Source organism: Carlito syrichta, unplaced genomic scaffold (genome assembly GCF_000164805.1).
Source record: "Carlito syrichta isolate Samal-C Ts95f unplaced genomic scaffold, Tarsius_syrichta-2.0.1 Scaffold309042, whole genome shotgun sequence".
Lineage (NCBI taxonomy): Eukaryota > Metazoa > Chordata > Mammalia > Primates > Tarsiidae > Carlito > Carlito syrichta.
The window spans coordinates 857,847-883,580 of NW_007253138.1; the positions used below are offsets into that span (position 1 = coordinate 857,847).

At 38.3% G+C, this 25,734-nt stretch overlaps 1 protein-coding gene across 1 annotated transcript in view; it reads left to right on the forward strand.

Moving 5' to 3' along the window:
* Positions 1 to 25,734, forward strand: part of LOC103269069 (cytoskeleton-associated protein 5-like) — a 69,987-nt gene that overhangs the window by 17,610 nt on the left and 26,643 nt on the right. Inside the window, exons 2-4 of the mRNA XM_021716869.1 lie at positions 17,035 to 17,128; positions 20,253 to 20,446; positions 22,466 to 22,672. Coding sequence (XP_021572544.1) covers positions 17,072 to 17,128; positions 20,253 to 20,446; positions 22,466 to 22,672 — 458 coding nt within the window. The 5' untranslated portion in view covers positions 17,035 to 17,071. The remainder of the gene's footprint in view (positions 1 to 17,034; positions 17,129 to 20,252; positions 20,447 to 22,465; positions 22,673 to 25,734) is intronic.

Sequence of the window (25,734 nt, forward strand, 5' to 3'; positions counted from 1 at the left end):
GCAATCCACTCACCTCAGCCTCCCAAAGGCGTGGAATTACAGGCTGAGCCACCGAGCCCGGCTTAAGAAGTCTTAAATAAGGAAAAACATGAAGATGGTACTGTTGTGATGATTGATAAAACTGAAGATCAGCTGTCCAACTCCAAAACCCAACATAACTCCAAATTTAGACTGAATTTAATCTTGATTAAAACTTCCTACAATAAGATTAACTCTAAGCAACTGTTCTACTGCCATGGAATTGGCAAAGTGAATGATTCTAAAAATAAAATTACACTCTTTTAGTAGATTTTATCATCAGAAAATAGGTAAGTAAGAAAACAGTGGCAGAAATCTTATAAAATTTCAATACAGTATTCTGAGTGGGCCGGGCACTGTGATAAAGTTTCAATACATTCTGAGTGGGCCGGGCACCGTGGCTCAAACCTATAATCCCAGCACTTTGGGAGGCCAAGGTAAGAGGATTGCCTGAGCCCACAGGTTCGAGACCAGCCTGGGCAGCTTCACGAGATCTCATCTCTACAATAAATCAAAAAATTAGTCGGTCGTGGTAGCACCCACCTGTAGTTCCAGCTACTTGGAAGACTGTGGCGGAAGGATCGCCTGAGCCCAGCAGGTCAACACTGGGTTGACAGTGAGCATGCCACTGCACTGGGAGATGGAGTAGACGCCAACTCAAAAAAAAAAAAAAAAAAAAATATATATATATATATAATATATATATGTATGTATATATATATATGTATGTATATATATATATATGTATGTATGTATATTCTGAGTAATTTTTCACTTTGAAGAAAGAGTTTATTTCCAAATTTTACTTTTTAGAAAGTCATGTTTTCCCAACACATTTGAAATACACATTCAGTGTTCAAAATTTTCTTTGTGAACAACTCAGAACACATTTATTATGTACTTAAAACTGTGACTTGAAATGGTGCCATTTTAGGAATTTTATACTTGAGTGCAAAACACTATGCTAGATGCTGAGATAATGAATAAGACTTAGTTCCTTTCTTCAGAGGAGAAATGGTACCCCAAAAAATGTTAAGATGGGGAAATGAGGTGTAGTTTATGGGACATACATGGGCAGATCCAGCTTCGAGGTTCCAAGTGGGAATTTTAAAGTTTTAAGACTTTTTAAAACATTATTATAAAAGACATTGGGCAATAGCTCATGCCTGTAATCCCACCACTTTGGGAGGCAGGGGTGAGAAAATTGCCTGAGCCCAAGGGTTTGATACCAGCTTGAGCACTCGGCGAGACCTCGTCTCTACAAAAAATTTTTTAAAAAATTAGCCAGACGAAGTGGCGTGCACCTGTGGTTCCAGCTATGTGGAAAGCTGAAGTGGAAGGATCTCCTGAGCCCAGCGGGTCAAGGCTGTGGTGGCCGTGAACATGCCACCGCACTCCAGCCTGGGTGACAGAGTGAGACTGTGACTTAAGCAAACAAAACAAAAGAATAAAAAAGGCATTAAAGCTCATTTTTAAAAAATCAAAAGTCATGGTTGGATATTGTTAAAATGAAAAGTGAAAGTTCTTTGCTTTAGCTCTTAGACAAATTTCTCAGAACTAGCCATTGTTAACATTGTTAACAATTGATCCTTCCAGAAAATTTTTTGTGCATTCAAACACGTGCAACGTTGTATTTGTTTCCTGTGGCTGCCGTAACAAATTGCCACAAATTTTGATGGTTTACAACAACAGAATTTATTCTCCCACAGCTCTGGAGGCCAGAAATTAGAAATGAGTCTTGTGTACCTAATGTCAGGTATCAGCAGGGCCATACCCCTTCCAGAAACTCTAGGAGAGAATCCATTCCTTGCCTCTTCTAATTTTTGGTGGCTGCTGACATTCCTTGGTTTGTGGCCACTTATTTCAGCCTTTTCCAATCTTTCTCTGATCTCTTTTCATATCATCTTCTCCATTGTGTGTCAGATCTCCCTCTTTCTCATAAGGATATATGTAATGCATATAGGGCCTACCCAGATAATCCAGTATAATCTCCTCATCTCAAGGTCCTTAATTTAATCTGTGAAAACTCTTTTTCCAAATAAAGTAACACTTAAAAATTCCAGGGATTACAACCTGACCTCTTTGGCGTCATTAGCCAATCACAAATGTATATGTCTTGCTCTCTTGCTCCACACACACACATATTTAAAACAAAAAAGGAATTAGATTTCATATACTGTCTTGCAAATTTATTTTTAAAACTTATTGGATTTCTTCCATGTTGATACATTTGCCCTTGAACAACGCCAGTGTTAGGGATTCCCCTGCATGCTCCAAACTCCACATATAATTGTGTACTCCCCAATAACTTAACCTATAAATAGCCTACTCTTGACCAGAAGCCTTACTATTAACATAAACAGTTAATGTAACACATATATTGTATGTTATATGTATACTGTAGTCTTACAATAAAGTAAGCTGGAGAAAAGATGTTATAAAGAAAATAATAAGAGAATATATTTACCATTCATTAAGTGAAAGTGGACCATCATAAAAGTCTTCATCCTTGTCATCTTCACATTGGGTAGACCAAAGGAAAGGGGGGGTTCATCTTGCTGTCATAGAGGTGGCAAGGGCAGAAGAAAATCCACATGCAAGTTGATCTGTGTAGTTCAAACTCATGTTGTTCAAGGGCCAACTATATTTATATATGTATTTATATATTTACTTTTGTCTTCTTCCTTGATATCTTTTGGTTCTTTAAATACCTTCAGAAAAGCTGGGCTCAGTGGCTCAGCCTGTAATCCCACACCTTGGGAGGCTGAGGTGAGTGGATTGCCTGAGCCCGCGGGTTCAAGACCCGCCTGGGCAACTTGGTGAGACCTCATCTCTACAATAAATCAAAAAATCAGCCGAGCATGGTAGCGCATGCCTGTAATTCCGGCTACTCCGAAGGCTGAGGCAGAAGGATAGCCGGAGCCCAGCAGGTCGAGGCTGCAGTGGCCGGGAGCGGCCACTGCACTCCAGTCTGGGTGACAGAGTGAGACTCCAACTCAAAAAAAAAAAAAAAAAATACCCACAGAACATTTTGTTGTATAGATGAGTGTGTCACCTTTTTTTGTTAAACAAATTTTTAAGTGTACTATAAGTGTATTCACATTGTTGTGAAACAGATCTTCAAGAGCTTTCTCATCTTGCTAATCTGAAACTATATCTATTAAGCATTTCTCTTTTCTCCCTTCCCATCCCTGCTTACCACCATTCTACTTTCTGTTTCTATGAATTTGACTACATTTCTCATATAAGTGGAATCATATAGCATTTGGCTTTTTTGTGACTGTCAGTGGATTTTTTTTTTTTTAATTTTTAATTCACTAATAAGCACAGCACTGGCTATAATTCATACACTCACTGAGCTATGCTTATTGCAATTACCTGAACTCCTATGTCACTGGAATCCTATGTAACAGAAAGTGTTGGTCATCCCTGTTGTGGTAAGCATTTATTTGGTACTTATTTTGTATCACACATTGGAAGAAGATAGGGTACATTCCAGCCCTTGCCCTTGAGGTGCTCACAGTCTGATGACAAAAGCTGATCTGCAAACCATTATCCTCAGAACAGTGTGATAAGCTTGATGGGAATATAATGAAAGATCTTAATTACCTAATTCAGAAGTATTCTTCACCGTTAAATGCACTGTAGAATGAGATTGTCTTGACAGTTCAAAATTAGACTATTGTCATCCTAATCAGTTTCTTTTTGTTTGACACCTTTAGCCTAGAATTCTCTAAAACCTTCAGAATAAGGGTAACCTGTGTCTGCTCCCTAATAGAGAAGTCTTCATGCCTGTCCTTTGGAATCTAAATTTCTACTTGAACTCGTGTTTTGGATAGAAGTTCAAATAGAAGTAATTGGGTTACTTAAGAATGGTCTTTAACCTCACTACATTGGTTCCAGTCCTGATCTGATGATGGCCTAAGGTAGTAGGTGTGCTGATTCATCTAAATTAGATGATGGAATACAGACTTAAAAAGCACATAAATCTCTTTCCTGTTGGTATGATGGAAACACAGAATGCAGTCAAACCTTGCAAACTAAGATTGAGGAAAAACTCCTCCGGTAAAACAAAAATTAAAACTCATTGATGACCGTTGGAGATCTCAGAGACCAAGACTCAACTCCCTGAGATATTGATGCAGTTTCTACTACAGTTTTCTCAAGAACTTAGTATTAAATGACTGCATATCACAGTTGTATTTACATGTAAGATTTCTTTTCCTACATAGACCTTGTAGTGAAGTCTTGGCCAATTTTTGAGAGATCACATTTTACACACATTTTCTATTTCGCCTTCTATTACCTTCCTACCCATCTTGTATCATTGTCTAGGATTCCTTGTGTTGTAAAGAAGGAGTCAGTGAAAGGGTGAGGTGAAGCATTGCAGGCTCCTTTCCGGGTTTTTGAGTTACCATTTGAAGAACTACTCAAGTCTAAGAGAGGTTAATGGAATAAGCGGCTTACATATAATGAGAGGCTATATATTTACCCTGATGCTTTGACTGTTACCTGCAGGAATATTTTTCACCCTTGGAGGAGGGATTAAGATTGTGATAATGGGAACTGGTCATCTCCTTTGTTTCTGGAACATTACCTGTGTTACTACCAAAAAAAGAAGTCCTCCCAACCGCCGTAGAGGCTTCCTAGTTGGTTTTTCATTTGTGTCTTGCCCTGGAAAGCCTGTGGGCTGAAAATAGCACCTCGAGACCTGCAAACCTCTGGGTGAGGGTATGGTGCGGCCCCTTTAAGCCTTCGGGGTGTGCGGGGAGGGAACTGAGGGTGGGGCGGGCACTCTGACAGGGGTGCTCTGGGCCCCGCCCCCGGAGGAGGCGTTTCCCGGCAGCCGCAGCACCAATGCCGCCGTGCCTGCCGGGTATTCCTGCTGATCCTGCTCGGACCTTAGGTCCCCTGCCCTCTCCCTGCCTTGGGAGCGTAAGTGTCAAGCTGTGGCGAGGGGCAAGCACCTCACGTCCCTGCCGGAAGTCCTGGTGGTTAGTACTGGGGACTTTCCTGGCCTATCAGAGGCTAAGGCGCCGAAAGAGCGTAAACAATGCCGGCTGCAGTGAGCTGAAGCCTAGGTATCTGCTCTACTTCTGGGGGGTGACAGCAGCCCTAGGGTGCTTGTTTGGCTATGCAGTGGGTGAGCGGTGCCCACGACCTGACTTTGCCCCAACCTGGTTCCTACTTGGGGTGAGGAGAGGATTCCCTTTACTAGAGTAGAATCCACTTGAGCTGGATGGGTGGAGCTGAATCCTATACTCTGGGCCTTGGGTCCTTAGCCTGGTGTTTGGAGACCTGGGTAGCTTTGGGATGAGTAAGCATTCGGTTTTCAGCTACCTTGGTACAATTGATGAGTAACTCTCAAAGTTGTCCTAGTTCACAACTGAGTTTAGCTTTCCATTCTCCAGAGGCCTCTGTTGGTATTTGGTCCCTCTTTTGGATACATTGATAGCGATCATCTATTTGGGAGAGTCCAGTTAACCTTCTTTCTTGAAGATAGGAACAGCACTACGCGAAAGAGACAGCTCTTTACCCTCTCTTTGTCTCTGAAGGGATTTGTGGGAGGCCACCATCCCAGGACTAGGAAAGCAAACACACCGAAGTTTGAGATAATCTGCTAGAGAAGCAGTTCAGATTTCTGGCCCGCTTATAATGCAGAATACTCCAGCAAGAGGATAACACTTGTCCTTGTTAAAGGAGAATACATGGAGGCAGTGAGGTTTTTTTTAAACTAGAAGGAAAGACTTGTCATTTTTGCTACCAACGATTTAGAAGTGGGATTTTATCTGGCTTTGGTCAAGTAATAAAAATCTTAAGTTTTTTAGTGACAATTACATCATTGTTATATTTCTTTAATCCAGTTGTCCTTCCTAGACATGGTTTGAGTAAAGATTTCTGGGCAAGTATGTACATTCGTTTTATCTTTGTTTTTAATTACTGTCTTTTTGATTGAGCCTGTCATTACACCTCAATTGTCATTCAAAGGAGTTGCTTTCTGATTGGGCAGAAATTTTCCACAGTCTTCCCTTAGACTCATTCTGTGCTTCTGCAATAGCATCTCCTTAGCCAGAAGTGAGAGTCCAGGAACAGTAATCAAATTCAGAACTCTTGTATTGTGGTAGTGAAGAGCTTTTGTAGGTCAAGAGCTTGGGAATTTGCCATAATATAGTTGTACTGCCAATGCTTCTTTCTAAGTAGAAGGCTAAAACAATCAGTTTTAGTAGCTCTAATTACCCTTATAGACTGTCAAAATACAGGAATTTAAAATAAAAGGACACCACACTTGGGCCTTTGGGAAGAGTGGTGGACTGAGAGATAGGAGATACAGGTTCTAGGCCCAGCTCTAGTATTACTCATGACTTACTCTCCCTGTCCCTTGCTTTATGTGGTTGATAAGTGTGAAAATGCATAATTCTGGGGTCTCTTTTATGATAGGATATAATGCATATTTAATAGAAAATTTGTTATTTATTTAAGCACCAAACTGTGAAATTAGTTTGAAATTTACTCTAAGTTCTACCTTTATGTATAAACTTGAAGACATTTCTTAACTTCTGGGCTAAAAAATAAACAATTACATCTTAAACCTTTTTCAGCAACAGTGTGGACTATATGGTATTTTAGCTCTTTGGAAGACATTTTTAGATATATCAGTGGTGTATGATTACATTTCTATAGAACAGATTTATTTTATTTTGCCTCACCTCCCTGCCTTTGCCTCTGCTTTAGGCCTGGATAAAACCACCTGAGAGCTCTGAATAATTGAAATGTCAGAATATTTATTAATGCTTCTCTTTGTTAGCAATTTTATTTGCCTCCTCCCCCCACCCCATAAACATGATGTCTCACTATGTTTCCTAGACTGATTTAGAACTTCTGGGCTTAAGCAATCCTCTTGCCTCAGCCTCCCAAAGTACTGGGATTACAAGTGTGAGCCACCATGCCCAGCCTTATTTGCTCTTAAGACGTTAAACTCTACAATTTAACGAAAAATTTGATGTCTATGTCTATGTTTAAAAATCCACACCCCTTTGTTCACGCCTAGTGCCACATTTCCAACCATGTAAGATATTTCAAGTATGAAACCAAACTCATCATATTCCTCACCTCTCTTCCACTCCCCCAACCAAACAACTCAGAACTTTCTTCTGATATATTTTTCTGTCATTGGCACCATTCTCCCTCTCTCTTAGACTGGAGCAACCTGCTCCCTACCAGACTCTTCCCCCTATTCCTACCTTCTTGGTTGCTAAGACTTGTTGAGTCTGCCTCTTTAATATAACTCTCTTCAGTCTTCTCTTCTATCCTTTTCCATTTCTAGGGTCACAACCCCTTCTATTCATCTTAGTCCCAAAGTACTTGCAATAATTTTCTATGAGGACCCTCCACTTTCTCTCCCTTCCAATCATTCTGTATGGATTTATGTTTCTAAAGTAGATAGCATCATTTAATTGCCCTCTTCAGTTCATCAGCATCCCATGCTGTTTAGTTTAATATTAATAATTATCTTTATGATCTGACCTCTGTCTACCTTTCTGGTGTTATTCGCCAGTAAATGGCACCATTCGTGTTCTCTAGACATGATCAGTACTTTCCCACGTGCAAAATCTGCCTTCCTGTTTCTCCTTGAGTTCTAGCATAACTCTTCTTGTACCCCTCTGTTTTGAAAAGCTCCACCTATCGTTCATCACTGAGTTCAAACGTCATCTTTTCCATGAAGGCTTCATTGACCATCCCTCACTCGCTGATGGTTAATCCCATCTTTGTACTCCTATAACCTGTATTTGTCCCTGATTATGGCACTTTCCAAATAGAGTGTATTTTATATTATTATGTGTTTACATGTCTTATTTGCACTACTGTGAACTCTTTGAGGACATCTGGTTTACCCACAGGGACTTTCAGTGAATGAATGCTTTAAGTAAAACTGGAATGGAGTAATCTCATATTAGATCCTATTATTAGAAAGGACTCTAAGACTCTAAACTTTATAGCCAACACATGTACATGTAAAATGACCGGTAACTTTAACATTATTTTTATCTCCTTAGGACTTTTGTTAGTATAGTAAATGTTCCTTTTTTTTAACAGCTTTAATGAGATATGTAATTTACATATTATGCTATTTACCCATTTAATATATGCAAATCAGTGGCCTTTGGTATATTCATAGATTTGTGTAACCATCACTACATTTAATTTTAGAACATTTTTATTCCCCTCAAAAGAAGCTTTCATACTTCTTAGCCATCACCCTCCTAATACCTTCATATGCTATAGTCCTAGGCAACCAGTAATCTATTTTTTTTGCCTGTTCTGGATGTTTTTCATAAGTGGAGTCATACAATATGTGGTCCTTTGTGAATGACTTCTTTCACCTAGCATGTTTTTAGGTTCATTCATGTCATAGCATATATCAGTACTTCATTTCTTTATATTGCTAAATATTCTACTACACGGATTTATCACATTTTATCTACTCATCAGTTGATAGACATTTTTTGGGCTATAATGAATGTTTGTTTAAATTTGCTGTGTAGGCCAGGTTTGGTGGCTCAGCCTATAATCCTGCGCATAGGGAGGCCGAGGTGAGTGAATTGCCTGAGCCTGTGGGTTCGAGACCCACCTGGGCAACTTGGCAAGACCTCATCTCTACAATAAATGAAAAAAAATTAGCTGGGTGTGGTAGCACGTGCCTGTAGTTCGGCTACTTGGAAGGCTGAGACGGAAGGATCGCTGGAGTCCAGCAGGTCGAGGCTGCGGTGGCCGGGAGCAGCCACTGCACTCCAGTCTGGGTGACAGAGTGAGACTCCAATTCAAAAAAAATAATAAATAAATAAATAAATAAATAAATAAATAAATTTGCTGTGTATATTGAAAACATTACTGCTTTTTTTTTCTTTTTCTTTTTGAGTCGCTGTCTCACTCTGTCATCCAGGCCAGAGTGCAATGGCATGCTCAAGGCTACCACAGCCTCAGCCTTCCAAGCAGCTGGAACGACAGGCATGCGTCACCCCACCCAGCTAATTTTTTTGATTTATTGTGGAGATGAGGTCTTGCCAAGTTGCCCAAGCTAATCTTGAACCCTTGGGTTCAGGCAGTCCTCTCGCCTCTGCCTCCCAAAGTGCTGGAATTACAGGCATGAACCACCACGTCTGGCCCATTACTGCATTTTTCTAAAAAAATTATTTAGGGCTTTAACTTGTGCGAGCTTTTGTGAAACCGTGAAGTTTTATTCTACCATATTCCATTTTATACTGACTCTGAAGTTCCTCTTCCTAAGTATATCCTGAATGTATCTAAAGACTTTTCCTTCCTTTGTGACAATTATTAGTTAAAATTTGCATGCAGAGTCAAAGTTTAGCTTTCAAACAAGTGGTCTCATTTAATGACAAAAAAGTTCAGAATTTATAGTCAGAAATTTAGAACGAATATGAATCATAGAGATCATAATTTACTACCCATTAGCTTTTTGTTGATCTCAAGGGAAGGTTTTCCTTTACAACTGGTAGAGTCAACTCTCAGTAGAATAAAAATTGCCAGGGGGAGGAGCTGGACTACTTGTTTTATCCTAAATCACAATTAAATTGTGGTCATTCCTCTCTTATCCATGGGCAGATTAATATGTTTTTAAGGGTCAATGGTAGTTAGATTTGATTATTAAGTAGCTGCTGATTAGGGCTGATTCCTTCCCCCAGCTTTAGAGAAATTTAAATTTCTCTAAATTACTTAACTCCTTTGGGGCAAATAAACTTGTCTTTCATATATACTCTCATTTGCTTCTTATATTTTCATCGAGTTAGATAATCACCAAAATATATCTTATGACTTTTATAAAGTGTGACTAGTTTTCAAGATATGTATCTAGAAACTATGTGCAGATAAATTGTAGTCATCACACCAAACTAGGAATCAAAGAAACCTCTTCGAGGCCAATCTACCCTATTTAAGTGACATTGGGCAAGACATTTAACCTTACTCTATTTTCCTGTATGTGAAAAGAGGATAATGATACTTGCTTTATCCCACTTGTTTTTTAGCTTTGTGTGGATAGAGATGACTATGACAAGGTTCTTGCTAAAGAGAATCTTACTGTTTAATAGGGAAGACCCGTTTAACTACAGATAATACCAAAAAAAGAAAAAGAAAGGAAGAAACTAGAATGAGGTAACGTAATGATGTGCTTATATATATATTAAGAACTATGTAAAAGTGATTAAATGTCTTCCTTATGAGATTCTCAAATAAAAGGATGGTTGACAAAATACTTGTAAAACGCAATGTGCTATTAAAATATAGGGTTGATAGTAACAATTAGTGTCAATAGAGACTTTAAGGCCAGCCTCAGTGGCTCATGCCTGTAATCCCAGCACTTTGGGAGGTAGAGGCAAGCGGACTGCCCGAGTTCGAGGATTTGAGACCAGCCTGGGCAACTTGACAATACCTCATCTCCAAAATAAATCAAAAAATTAGCCAGGCATGGTGGTACGCACCTGTAGTTCCAGCTGCTTGGAAGGCTGAGGCAGAAGGATGGCCTGAGCCCAGCAGGTGGAAGTTGCAGTGGCTGTGGCATGCCACTGCACTCCAGCCTGGGTGGCAGAGTGAGACTCTGACTCAAAGAAAAAACTTTAAAATTTTGATTTGGAGCCTCACTCGGTCGTCCAGACTGGAGTGCAGTGGCCGCTCCCGGTCACTGCAGCCTCGCCTGCTGGGCTCCGGGGATCCTTCCGCCTCAGCCTTCCGAGTAGCCGGAATTACAGGCATGCGCTACCACGCCCAGCTGATTTTTTTTATTTATTGTAGAGATGAGGTCTCGCTGCCCAGGTGGGTCTCGAACCTGCGGGCTCAGGCAATCCACTCACCTCAGCCTCCCAAAGGCGCAGGATTACAGGCTGAGCCACCGAGCCCAGCAACTTTAAAATTATTGTAAACAGTGCCTAAAGTCTTCAAAAGTAAGGAGTCTTCATATGATCATGGAATTTTAAAGGTTATAGATCAGGAGATTTTAACCTGGGGTTCGAATTCAGGGGCTCTGTCTTTATTTTCATAGCCTTTCATTGAAATTTAGCTTTTCCTTCAGTTAAGAATATATACTATAGGCCACCGTGGAATACTACACAGCCATAAAATCAAATGAAATTCTGGCCTCTGCAGCAACATGAATGGAGCTGGCGATCATAATCCTAAGTGAGTTGACTCAGAAACAGAAAACCAAACATTGCATGTTCTCACTCATATGCAGTAGCTAAATGGTCACAAGGATGGAAATAACAGACCCCTTACTGGGGTCACCAGTAAGGAGGAAGATTGTGAGGGGAATTAGGATCCAGAAATTACCTATTTGGTACAGTATTCACTATCTGGGGAATGTGCCACCTGAGACCTAGTCCCTACCACTACACAATATGTCCATGTTAATGTATGTATGTCCTCTGAATCTAAAATAAAAATGGAAAAAAAAATCTACTCAAGAAAAGAATATAGCATAGACAATAAAGTATAATAATAGAAGTACTTGTGCTTTTGTCACCAATCAAAATCATTTTCATAATTGTGTTATAAAATGTGACTGAAAATGTGATATATCTCAAAATATTTTTGTTCTTCGTAATTTCAGGATTACAGTAGTTATTAAACCTGCTACTGGATTTTGTTATATTAATGGAGAACCCCATATATTCACATTTTAAAATATTTTGGTAACTACAACTCAACATAATTTTCTATAATGTTATGTTTGTACGCATTAAAAATAGTCTGTGTAGCTGGGCTCAGTGGCTCAGCCTATAATCCCGCGCCTTTGGGAGGCTGAGGGAGTGAATTGCCTGAGCCTGCGGGTTCAAGACCTGCCTGGGCAGCGAGACCTCATCTCTACAATAAAATTTTAAAAAATCAGCCGGGTGTGGTAGCGCATGCCTGTAATTCTGGCTACTCGGAAGGCTGAGGCGGAAGGATTGCCGGGGCCCAGCAGGCAAGGCTGCAGTGGCCGGGAGCGGCCACTGCACTCCAGTCTGGGTGACAGAGTGAGACTCCAACTCAAAAAAAAAAAAAATAGTCTGTGAAGGGATATATAGACTTCATCAGGGGTCTGAGGCACAATAAAATAACTTTTTTTGTAGACCTCTTAAAATGAGTTGTAAATTGTCTAATTCTTTTTTTCTACTTGAACAATCAAGATAAATAGTACATGGCTCAAGTATTAACTAGACCAAAAGAAGTTTTTAAAAAGGCTATAGTTTCAATTCTTTATTTGATCAGTAGATAAATAATAGAAGGTAAAATGACTATAATAAAATTATAAACGATCTGTGTTTTTGTGTAGTTTGTGTTATTCTCTTTCATATATTCAATTTCTGACTGTATTGGCATATAACTTTCAAGTAACTATTATGAATAAATTTTTTTTTTTTAAGTTGGAGTTTCACTCTGTCACCCAGGCTGGAGTGCAGTGTCATGCTCACGGCCACCACAGCCTTGACCTGCTGGGTTCAGGTGATCCTTCTGCCTCAGCCTTCCAAGTAGCTGGAACTGCAAGCACTCGCTCGGCTAATTTTTTAAAATTTATTTTAGACATGAGGTCTCGCCAAGTTGTCCTGGCTGGTCTTGAACCCGTGGGCTCAGGTATTCCTCTCACCTCGACCTCCCAAAGTGCTCTGATTATAGAAAATGTTTTCTAACTAAATTAAGTTTTAGGTATTTGTTCTTTGAATCCTGTAAAATTCCAAAATAAAGTCTACTGTAATTTAGAAATATTTTCAAATTGGGAATGCCAGCTACTGATAATGATAATAAATTGATACCATTTATTGAGCCCTTGCTAGTCTAGGAGCAAATGCCTAGTCTCAGAGTTTTACATGTAACAACTCATTTAATTCACACAACAACTCCCTGAGATAGGTACTGTTTATCCCATTTTATACACAAGCATGCTGAGGCATTTGCCTGAGTACCTTGACCAAAGTCTCACCTCAATTTTGTGGTGATTTTGAAAATACAGAACTCTAGGCTGGCTGTGGTAGCTCATGACTGTAATCTGAGGCGGAAGGATTGCTTGAGCCCAGGAGTTCAAGACTAACCTGGGCGATATAGCAAGACCTCATCCTTTTTTTTGTTTTTTTTTTTGGAATCGGCATCTAACTCTCGCCCAGCCTTGACCTGCTCGGTTTAGGCAATCCTTCGACCTCAAGTAGCTGGAACTACAGGCATGTACCATCACACCTGGCTAATTTGTTGTTGTTGTAGAGATGAAGTCTTGCCGTATTGCCCAGGCTGACCTTGAACCCGTGGGCTTAAACAATCCTCTCACCTCCACCTCCCAAAGTGCTAAGATTACAGGCGTGAGCCACTGTGACTGGCACATCTTTTTAAAAAAGAAAGCAAATAATTTTTTAAAAATTAGACTCATAGGTAGAAATTGAAGGTAATAAATGTTTTCTCAAGAGCAAAGACTCAAATTTGATAAAGCGATTACTACTTTTTGGATTATTGTATGATTTTTTCCTTTCCCAGCAAACATTTATTGATCATTTTGTATGAGCCAGGCAGTGCACATGATGAACTGAGTGGTTCCTCTTCTTGCTGTTCTATAAATGTTTGTTTTATCTGAACTTTCCCCTACATACTCTTCCTCAGTGCTGCCATCCATTCCCTTGGTTTTAATTACATCTATCTGCTGATACTTCAGGTCAGATCGCTTTTGAGCTTGAGGCATGAATCTCTCTCTACCTGCTGTCCCCATCTACACTTGTCTAGCTTGCATCTCAGCCTGTTTACAACTTCATCTCCATTCCCCTTTTGTACCTCTGCTACATTCACTCAGCAAGGACATTCTTTGACACTTAGAATGCCACTACCCTTAGAGTCAGGCTACCATCATCTTTCATTTGGATTCTTTTCACAGCCTTCTAACTAGTTTCCTTCCGTTTTTACTGCCTGCAAAGCCATTATTCACATTGTTTTACATTTGTATTTTGGGGAGTTGTAAAAAACACAAGTTTAACTGGGCTCTGTGGCTCAGCCTGTAATCCTGCACCTTTGGGAGACTGAGGTGAGTGGATTACCTGAGCTCGCCAGTTCGAGACCTGCCTGGGCAACTTGGCGAGACCTCATCTCTACAACAAATCAAAAAAATTAACCAGATGTGGTAGCGCGCGCCTGTAGCTCCAGCTACTTGGAAGGCTGAGGCGGAAGGATCATCGGAGCCCAGCAGGTCGAGGCTGCGGTGGCCAGGAGCGGCCACTGCACTCCAGTCTGGGCGACAGAGTGAGACTCCAACTAAACAAATATATAAAAATAAAGTAAAAAACACAAGTTTGATAGCATATGTAATTTTCCTACTTACAGTCCTTCAAAGTTTCATTTTGCCTTTAGGGTAAAGTCCAAATTACCTGAACACTGTTTACAAGACCTTCCAGGGGCTGACCTTGACTGTTTTCCTGCTTTTGTCTTTCTATACCACACTTACTCTCCTTGTTACATTTTATACTGTGTCCATGCTGTATGAACACATCATAGTAAAAGAAGTTAGAATAGATGCTATGAAAGTTTTCAAAAGCTTATCTCCATTTCTGTACTTATCTCTGATAACAGTTTGTGAACCAGCACAGTCTGAACCACTAAACTGTAGTACACCACGTGGATGAATTTTGCAAGCAATATAGTAAGCTCAGAAAAGCAAGTCACATAAGACTACAAACAGTCTGATAACACTTTTCTAAAACTAGGGTTATGTGACTATAACATGAAACTAAACAAATTTCAGAAAAGTGCTTCTGTGAGAAGAGTAGAGGAGAAAAGAAATGTCCAGGTGCAATAATGATAGTGTTCTAAGATTGGGTAGTAGGTTGGCATGTCAATTTTATTGTGAGACTTTACAAGTCCCTTATTTTTTGCATGTATTTTGTTGTGTATCAAAAATTAAATTCTAAAATTAGTTTTAAAAATTAGAATAAGATGGGGCAAAATTAGTGAAGTTCCTTATTTCTTAGTGCATCAATCCTGAAAGAAGACAAACACAAAGACAAACCAAGAGTGCAGTGTCACATGAATACGGAAACACTGGATCCATTATTTAAATGGCTGGAGAGGTTTTAGTATGAAGGAAGCCTTTCCTTTGAATAAAAAAGAAGCAAAATCATAACAATTTTTAGAATCCCAGGCTATGAGTTAGCAGATGCCATTTCAGAAAATAAAACACAATGGCATTCTAAATTTTTTAGAAGGCAGTAAGTTTGGGTAGCCTTTTCTTCATGTTTGGAGACTACAACCAACAGGAAAAAAAGAAAAAGTATTGCGATGAACTCATAGAATACTGACAATTGAAAATTATTGTTCACATTCTTTGGTTGGAGAATATTTTAAAAGCTTTCATTGAGTGTTTCTCTTTGAAAAACAAGCTAATAGAAAAATATTGCTTTTGCCAGAAAAGTAAATTTAGAAGTTTTCAACCCAGTTTGCACATTAGAATTACCTAGGGTACTTGTAAAAAATAATTTATTGAAGTGAAACTCAACGTAATGTAAAATTAACCATTTTAAGGTAAACAATTCAGCGGCACTTAGTACATTTATAATGTTGTACAACCACCACCTCTAGTTCCAAAACAATTCTATTACTCCAAAGTAAAACCCCTTTCCTATTAAGAATTTTCTCTCCATTCTCTCCTTCCTAGTCTCTGGCAACCACTAATCAATCTTCATTGTTTTTCTGTGGATTTACCTGCTCTGGATAGTTCATATAAATGGAGTCATTCAATATGAGACCTTTTGTATTTGACTTCTTTCACTTAGTGTAATGTTTTTGAGGTTCAGTCATATTGTAGCATGTATCAGTTTTTCATTTTCTTTTATGCCATTGATGGACATTCAGGCTGGTTTTTTGGCCATTGTGAATAGTGCTGCCATGAACAGTATGTATAAGTACTTGTTTGAGTACCTGTTTTCAGTTCTTTTGGACACATACCCAGAAGTAGAATTGTGTGGTCATATGATAATTCTATGTTTAACTTTTGTTGGAACCACCAAATTGTTTTCCACAGCAGCTGAACCATTTGGCATTTGTATTTAAAAATACACAGAGCTGAAAATAATTAATTTTATTGTATTTTTCCAGCATAATTAGTATACGATTGATTGGGAGAGGAAGACTGGTCTTCACTGTGGAGTTTGAAAAGTGCATAGTTCGTTCATTTTTATTCCTGTTTAATATTATACTCTATGAATATACCACTATCTACTTGTATTCATTGTCCTTTTTGATGAACACGTGAAGTGTTTCTGACTTTTGACATGTGAACATTGCTATGACCATCCTTCTATAAGACTTCTAGTGCAGTTGGCATCAATTTCTAGGGTATATACCTAGGAATGGACTTGCTGTGTGGTAGGGATGTACATCTGATAGTGTCACACTTTTCTACTATTTTACTATTTCTTCTCCCACCATTGCTGCATTTGAGTTCCTGCAGTTTCTCTACTAAGATTTGATTCCTGACCGGGCTTGCTGACTCAGCCTGTAATCCCAGCACTTTGGGAGACCGAGGCAAGTGGATTGCCTGAGCCTGTGTGTTCAAGACCAGGCCAAGCAACTTGGCGAGACCTCATCTCTACAATAAATAAAAATTTAGCTGGGCGTGGTAGCATGCACCTGTACTTAGAAGACTGAGGTGGAAGGATCGCCTGAGCCCAGCAGGTCGACGCTGGGGTGGCTGTGAGCATGCCACTGTACTCCAACCTGGGCAACAGAGTGAGACTCCAACTCAAAAAAAAAAGATTTGACTCCTACTCTAAAATATCCTGCTGTTGTTTCATGGGGGTTCTGGGGATTTGGGAGGGAAATCTCAATATCTGTTCCTTGATTCAGGTTTCAGTTAGTGGAATTAAGTGGGCATCTGACCGAAGAATGGGATTTTTCCTCTTGTTGGTACATGCATGATAAAATAATTTTAGAGAAGTTATTTGTCTTAGAGACTGCCTGATTGTGAGAGTAAATAGATTTCTATTTTTATCTGACCAGGAATCACTCTTCATTCTAAGAAAAAACTGGAAGCACAATGGGAGATGACAGTGAGTGGTTGAAACTGCCTGTTGATCAGAAATGTGAACACAAGGTAAGACATTCCTGAGATTCAAATTTCAGTGCCATTGGCTTGTTTTGTCAGCAATTATAATAATCTTAGAAGCATGTGAAAACATTGGTAGCTTCAAAAACACTGGTGCCTTGTTAGATACATGTTATTTTATCTCATTGAAAACAGGTTTCTCTAGCTCCATTAAAATTTTTTATTTTTTAAACATATTTTTTATTTTAAAATTGTTGTGGGGTACATTTAAGGGTTAGGTATACAAATATGCATTGCTCAGACACCCTTGTTGATAAGGGGTACCCCCCCATCCCCAGACAGATATTGACTACCGTTAATCCCACCTCCCTTCCCCTTTCTGCCCTCCCCCATAGTTTCCCGCCACTGTCAATCCTTTCCTTATAGTATTATGATAGATGTTCAAGGTCCACTATATGAGTGAGAACATGTGATACTTGGATCTTTGTTTCTGTGAGAGATCACTCAGTATTATAGACTCTAGTTCCATCCAGTTTGCTGCGAAATTCATGATTTTGTTCTTTTTTAAGAGTCTCTGAAAATAATTCAAATAAAGAAGATATATTAGTGAAGTGAAAAGTAAGTTGTATCTATAAAAAGTTATTAACTGGCTAGTCTTGCCATCTTCTATTACAGAATAGTCAGTATACTTGGATAGCTAAATACTTAGTGTTATTTTATTGTGTAGAAACTCTTATTTGGTTCTGATTTTGGCTTTAGAATGCCAGTATTTTTTAGGTTCTCTGATATATATAATCTGTATTGCAATATCTACTCTCAGAAGCTACCAATCTTTATTGTAAGCTAACAAGAGACAATTTATATAACATTATTTAGTGGGCAACTTTTCAAATTATCTTGGTTTTCCCCCAGCTATGCCTCTAGTTTCTTCCATTTTTAAAACAACAAATCTACCCGTTTATAGTAGATTTTAGAATTCTATTCTCTCTCTTGTAAAAATTTCTTGTATTTTAAGTTCTCAGGTTAACCATTTTATGTTCTTGACAGTTCTTTTAAAGTTTATTTGCATCTGAGTATTCAAGATTTGTATTTGTTGATTGTTAAAAATACAGAATAGGTACATTAACCCACACAGTTGTATACATACAGTTATACCTATGTAGACTAGGAATTTGGAGCCTTGGTCCCTATATTCTCCACAGACCCACTCCTTCATCCTCTGCAACAAATTAGCTGGGGTTGAATACCATATCAGTAAGCAGCATGTTACCTCTTCAGATAAGGCCAAATTAACAGCTAGTTCGTTTTTATTCTAATTAGCATAAAAATAGTTGTATATAGTACATTAAATTGCAGCAAAACAAATTTGGGGGAGAATTTTGGAACTTATTTAGAATCTTAGTTATTTGTAATGTTGGTTTTTGGTAGTTTTTTTTTTCCCACTGAAAGGAATAGACAGATAAATCTCTTAAAGACTTTCCAAGTTTCGATTAGTTAGTACGTGCTAAGAGCTTTTCAATCTAGTGGATTTGGTGCATTCTTTTCCATTTGTTGAGCATTTGTTATATGTTTTTGAAACTTAAAAGAATAGAAATTATGAATCTGGTTTAAATTGGTTGGTAAATGGCCAAGTGTAACACTATGTTATACTTCACTGTAGTGTTGCAGAATGTGTAGTGCCTTCTTCCTAAGTGCTTAGAAGCATCCTGTTGTAGGCTAGGAAGCATTCTTTCCTTTGAAGGTGAGCACAGCACCTGACCCGAATTACATTTTTATTTAAATAAATAACATATAAATTATTTATCCTATTTTTCAGTCATATATTGATCCTTCTCTCTTTTAACTAATATAGTGTTGAGGACAAACATCTAATTCTCTTACTAGTGCCCAACATAGTAAATGCAGATTTATCATTTAACTTCCCCAAATCATTTCATTGCTTTCCTATTGCTCTTAGAATAAAGAGTGGAATCTTTGATTTGGCCTTCATCGTCCTGCATGATCTGGCCCTTTCCAACCCTCTCTAGCTTGTTTCTCTGCTTTCCTTCTCTTCCTATATTGTACTCTGCTTTCCTTCTCTTCCTGTATAGTAGTTGGAAATACCATATTCCCTGCTGCCATTGAGCCTTGGAATACATTGCTCCTTTCCTGCAAGGTGCTCTCTCCCCCTTTGCCACTCTTTCCTGATTAGATCCAAAACCTTTTTCCTAATACTAAGACAGAGTAAGCCTCTTATAATGCACACTTTGATGGCACCAGGTTTCTTCTCCTTTGTAGCATTTAATGTTCCATTATTTTAATCTTATTTGTATTTTGATTAATATCATTCTCTCCTCTTGGAATGTAAATTCTACAATGGCCAGGGCTGTATTAATTTTTTTTTTTTGAGTTGGAGTCTCACTCTGTCGCCCAGACTGGAGTGCAGTGGCCGCTCCCGGCCACCGCAGCCTCGACCTGCTGCGCTCTCGCGATCCTTCCGTCTCAGCCTTCCCAGTAGCTGGAATTACAGGCATGCACTACCACACCCGGTTGATTTTTTTATTTATTGTAGAGATGAGGTTTCGCTGCCCAGGCGGGTCTTGAACCCGCAGGCTCAGGCAATCCACTCACCTCAGCCTCCCAAAGGCATGGGATTACAGGCCGAGCCACTGAGCCCGGCTTTAATTTTTATTTAGTAAATACCTTTGAAGAAATTAATGAAAAAAAAATTTCAGTAAAAGTATCTGAAATCTACTAACTAAAATTAATGTATAGTATAAAGCCACCTAATAATTACACAAATAGAGCCAAAAACAGCATATACTTTGGAAATTGTGCATTTCATCAGGGTGATTTATCAAGTATGAGTTGTCACATCTTTAATGCCATATCAAAAGGAGTAATAACTAATAACTGGATACAAGGTGAGATTCATTTATAATGACCTGCTGTGAATTTTAGGTGGACTTGGCAGAGTATCATAAATATTAAACACTTATAAGATGACTTGTAAGAAGTTTATTAGCTAATTTTTTTTGGAAAACTATCTGAATTTCTTAAACTCTTTTTTTTTCAGGTCTTTGTTTAACAGAATATAGGTATAGGTCATCCATTTTTACTCTTACCACCCCCCCAAATTAAGAGTAGATGATAATCGGTACATTTTTTTTCAAAATATTAACTTTTCTTTTAGCTATGGAAAGCAAGGTTAAGTGGGTATGAAGAAGCCCTGAAGATCTTCCAGAAAATAAAGGATGAAAAGAGTCCAGAATGGTCCAAATTTTTAGGATTGATCAAAAAATTTGTCACTGATTCCAATGCAGTGGTTCAGTTGAAAGGATTAGAAGCTGCACTTGTTTATGTTGAAAATGCCCATGTAGCAGGAAAGTAAGTACTTTCTTTATAATATTTCTGGCATTAAAAAAAATCCCTGTCTGTTGCTACAAAGATGAAGTTATGTTTATTTGTGGATCACTGTCCTTAGTTATTAGTAGTTTTAGAATGTATTAATTTTTTTTTTTTTTTTTGAGTTGGAATCTCACTGTCGCCCAGGATGGAGTGCAGTGGCACGCTTATGGCCACCCTAGCATCGACCCGCAGGGCTCGGGTGATCCTTCCACCTCAGCCTTCCAAGTAGCCAGAACTACTGGCACACACTACCATGCCTGGCTAATTTTTTATTTATTGTAGAGATGCGGGCTCAGGCAATCCATTCCTCGGCCTCCCTAAGTGCTAGGGTTACAGACTGAGACACCAACTCTGGCCTAGAATATATTAATTTTCTATCTTAGTACCTTGTTACTTGTTTTTCATTCAGTCTTTATTCATTCTTGGAAATCTAAATGGTACATGAGCTCTCTAAAGAGAAGTAAATTAGAAATCAAATTTTGAGTTTTTAACCTTAAGGTTTGATGAGCAAGTGGTTTCCTTTTAAATAATGGGAATTATTCCAAACTAAAAAGGAAAGTATTTAGTAACTTTTAAAAGTAACTGAGAAGTTGTCAATAAAGAAATTATCAAATTTCAATGAAGACATTTGGGCATTACAAAAAACTAAATTTTTTATGGTGATTCTCAGCCAGGTGATCTTAGAATCACATCTTTCTCCCTGTGGTCATTAGGCATTTTTATCTCCTGGGTTAGACAATGCTAACTACAACTTCAATGAATCCGGGTCCACTTGACTTACTCTATGGATGGCAGAGGCTTCTACTACTATTCCATACCTCATAGACCTGATTTTCCTAACTCTGGTCTTTGTACCATTGAAAAGAACCCTCCATATTTTAAAAAAAAGTTGAGACCTTTGACTTAATTGCACAATAAGTAGATAATTTACTCTAAAGGTTATATCAGTAGAGATAATTATTAATTTGAGAGTTTGGTTAACCAGCATCAACTGTGTTTCCTGTGTTTCCCTTGTCATTAGTGAAACTCTTGCTCTTTTATTTAGTTTTTCTTTTGATACCGGTAACTGTTTCTTGACAAATGCTGCATATAATCCCAACCCATCCAATTCCTCTGATTCCCAGTATTACCGGTTTTGTTTAATTTATTTTCAAAGCAATAAAGTTACTGTAGAGTCTTGCCAGGCAGTTAAAAGCAGTCATTTCCTCCATGAAGAATTCTCTTGTCCTAAGAAGTGTTTAAAATGACTTTAAAATTTTTTAAAGCAAGAAGTCTGTAGTCCTAATTTTGTAAAATACATTTGTATATTCATATATGTGTGTACGCACATACACACACATACATGCTTAGAGAAAAGTCTGGAAGGCTGGATATCAAAAAATTGAAAGTAGTTTTCTCGGGTGGTTCTAGGGTTTAAAGGAATTTTTCCTTTCTTTTTGTTTTTTTTTTTTGAGTTGGAGTCTCACTCAGTCACCCAGACTGGAGTGCAATGGCTGCTCCCAGCCACCGCAGCCTCAACCTGCTGGGCTCTGGCGATCCTTCCGCCTCAGCCTTCCAAGTAGCTGGAACTAGTTTTTTTATTTATTGTAGTGTATGTATTGTAAAAAAAACCTGGCGAGTTTTTTTATTCATTGTAGAGATGAGGTCTCGCCAAGTTGCCCAGGCAGGGCTCGAACCCGCGGGCTCAGGCAATTCACTCACCTTGGCCTCCCAAAGCGTGGGATTACAGGCTTAACCACCGAGTCCAGCCGAATTTTTCCTTTCTTGTTTGATTTTTCTACATTTATAAGCTGGTACTATGTCTGATGTGACATGTCTTAAACTTTTGTGGTTTGCATAAGTTTTTTAACGTTCTTGATCATAAGTTTTAAAAAATAAAAACCCATTTACTATATCTCTAAGCATTTATAAAAGTAATTTCTCGCTCCCTTTCCATGACCTTTTTCCAGCTCTTTCTACTAAAGTGTGACTTTTTGTTCTTTATAACGCATCTTACAGAACCACAGGAGAAGTTGTTTCAGGTGTTGTAAGTAAGGTGTTCAACCAGCCTAAAGCCAGAGCCAAGGAGCTGGGCATAGAGATTTGTCTCATGTACATAGAGATTGAGAAAGGAGAGGCTGTGCAAGAAGAGCTCCTGAAAGGCCTGGACAATAAGAACCCCAAGATCATCGTGGCCTGTATAGAGACACTGAGGAAAGCCTTAAGGTGAGACTTTTTCATTTTGCTTTAGTTCTCTTAACCAGAGTATCTCAATTGAGTTTGGACTTCTGGATTAAACAGAAATGGAATTTAACTTGGCATGCCACAGCAGCCAAGAAAGTGACCTGAAAAAAAAGTCATTCCTCAAATATGGCACTTCTTATTGAGCAACTTTAGCTTTCTATTATGTTGTGTAGTTATTTTGTCTAAACTCCTTCCTATTGAAGATGATCAGAGAATATTTGATCTGTTCTCAGATTAAAAATTGACTTTTTGGTGGAAAAGCACTCCTCGGGATATTTCAGCTGCTCTTTCTTTCTTGTTATCTTCAAGTATAGACTTTCAAAGCATGCTCTTTGAAATCTTGGCTAAAGACATAGTTTGTTGGCTAAAGCAAACCTTTATTTAGATACCTTTTTAGTAAAGTAGAAGCAAATGCTATATGCCTTTAAACAGAAGCACAGTAACAGCAGATAGAAAATAACTCTGTGACGCTAGACTCGGTGGCTCAACCTGTAATCCCAGCACTTTGGGAGGCTGAGACTAGTGGATTGCCCGAGTCTGCGGGTTCGAGACCAGCCTAGGCAACTTGGCGAGACCTCGTCTCTACAATAAATAAAAAATTAGCTGGGCATAGTAGCGCACACCTCTAGTTCTGGCTACTTGAAAAGCTGAGGCTGAAGGATTGCTGGAGCCCAGTAGGTCAATGTTGGAATGACCGTGAGCGTGCCACTGCACTCCAGCCTGGGCAATGGAGTGAGACTCCAACTCAAAAAAAAAAAAAGAGAAGAACTCTGTGTAATAAATTATTTTCAACCCTAGAGTTTCTTGTTTGGCAATGAAATTTTTCATGGATGGAATCTCTTTGAGGAATAAGTGGCTATAATTTGCTATGAAAATCTGAATTAGATAACTAGCTTGTTCAGATTTGGCAGTTCTTCTAATCTGATATCCTGTCCCCAATACTTTCCACATGAGATACTTAAAAAGCAGCTCTAGGGAAATCCTGATGGAGTGAAGATCATCTCAAATCAACTTGCTTGTCATTTTGTGTATGACCTACATCTTGGAGAAAATGTTTTATTTGGTGTTTATTTTATGTGAAACATACAAAAACTCATGCATTTTGTTAAAATATCTTTGTTTTATGTCTTTTATATTGTATTTCACTTTGTTCATTAATGTTCTTTTATAAAATTTGGACTTTTACTTAGATCTTGTGTGATCAATTTCTTCTTGTTTCTAGGCTATTATGGTATAGTAGGTAGGTGTTTTTGTGAGTAGTGAATAGTATGTTCATTTTGTCATTTGTGACAAATATGAATAGTATGTTCATTTAGTGAATTGACTTAGTTATCAGAGCTATGCTTGTATCAGTAGATCTGTTGTGTCCTTAGTAATGTCTTAGTAAAAATATATTCTACATTAATCATCTATTTTTAAATTAGAAGTTTCTACTCTGGAATGCTATAAACTCTGGTTATTTCATTTTTAAGCTAACTGGGAGTATAAGGGTAGGAAAAGAACAAGTTAGATGTACCTTCTGTTTTCCTTGTGTATGTTGCCATCTAGGCCCATCCCTGTGGTTCTTTATTTGTCCTAAAGTATTTCTGAATCTAACTAGGAAGTTCTCTGAGACCCTAACGAATCTTGAAGCCAAATTGCCCTATCCTAAGTGCCAGAGCCTCTTAAAACTTTGTGATAGCCTTAGGTGACTAGAAACAATCTGTGGAACATGAAACAGGCTTCCAGAACCTTTTGGTTTTTTTCTGATGCTTAGTATCAAAATTAGGTTTAATTTTGTTAGGTATCTATTTTCCATGTGGACTTGTTTTATGTTTGTTTGTTTTTTTTCCTTTCAGAAGTAGGCCAGAGTAAATGAAAAAGAATCAGATGAAATGGTAGTAATGGAAGGGAAGATTTAAGAGATCCCAGGCATCATGTTAGGTTTTTTTAGGCATCAAGTTAAGTATCCCTAAAGTAAAATAGTTTATCATCACTATAGTTTTTTATCTTTCCTTCAGTTTTAAAAGTCAGCTGAACCAAGTTAAAGCATTTTTTTCCTGATAATATAAAGGTCATTTTAAAGGAAATCTTAGAGACCATGTAGTTTGTTTTCATGTTTTGATATTTATACTTAAACTGTATCACATAGCCGAATGTCTTGTTAAAAATTCCTTTCTAGGGAAAGTATTTTCATTCTTCTTTAATCTGTTGGAGTATGCCAAAATTATGAATAATTTTGTTGCATTTGTGCACATGAGATAAATTTGTACATGTTAGGTAGTAGATATATAATATATTTGGTCCTACTACTCATAGAATTTCAGTACTTTTTCATAACTAAATCTCCCCTGCCTCAGAACTTGTTATTCAGAAATGTTAATGATATCAGATAGCTAAAACTGGCCATTTGGGAACTTGAAAATATAACACGTTACAGATATATAAGGTTAAATATGCTATCCTTTGTAAGAGAAATCAGAATGCAACTATTTAATTTCCCCATGGAAAACTGAAGCCAAGAGAGATTTAAGTTGCCCAGAGTTACAGTGTGATACAGCTTCAAAGTCAGGAATGAAACACATACAGCCAGGATTCATAATCCATATAGTTGAGTGAATAACCTTAATTATAGGAACTATTAAAAGTTTATTAAAAGTATTTTACTCATCCAAATATTTATAAACTAGTTCATTTATATTTTTAAACTTTTATATGGATATACATATATGTTTAAGATATTACCCTTGTTGATCCTTTTTTTTTTTGAGTTGGAGTCTCACTCTGTTGCCCAGGCTGTGGAGTTCAGTGGCACGCTCACGGCCACCACAGCCTCAACCTGCTGGGTTCAGGCAATCCTTCTGCCTCAGCCAAGTAACTGGGACCACAGGCATGTGCAACCACACCTGGCTAATTCTTTGATTTATTGTAGAGATGAGGTCTCACCAAGATACCCAGGCTAGTCTCAAAACCCTGGTCTCAGCCGGGCTCAGTGGCTCAGCCTGTAATCCCGCGCCTTTGGGAGGCTGAGGTGAGTGGATTGCCTGAGCCCGCAGGTTCGAGAC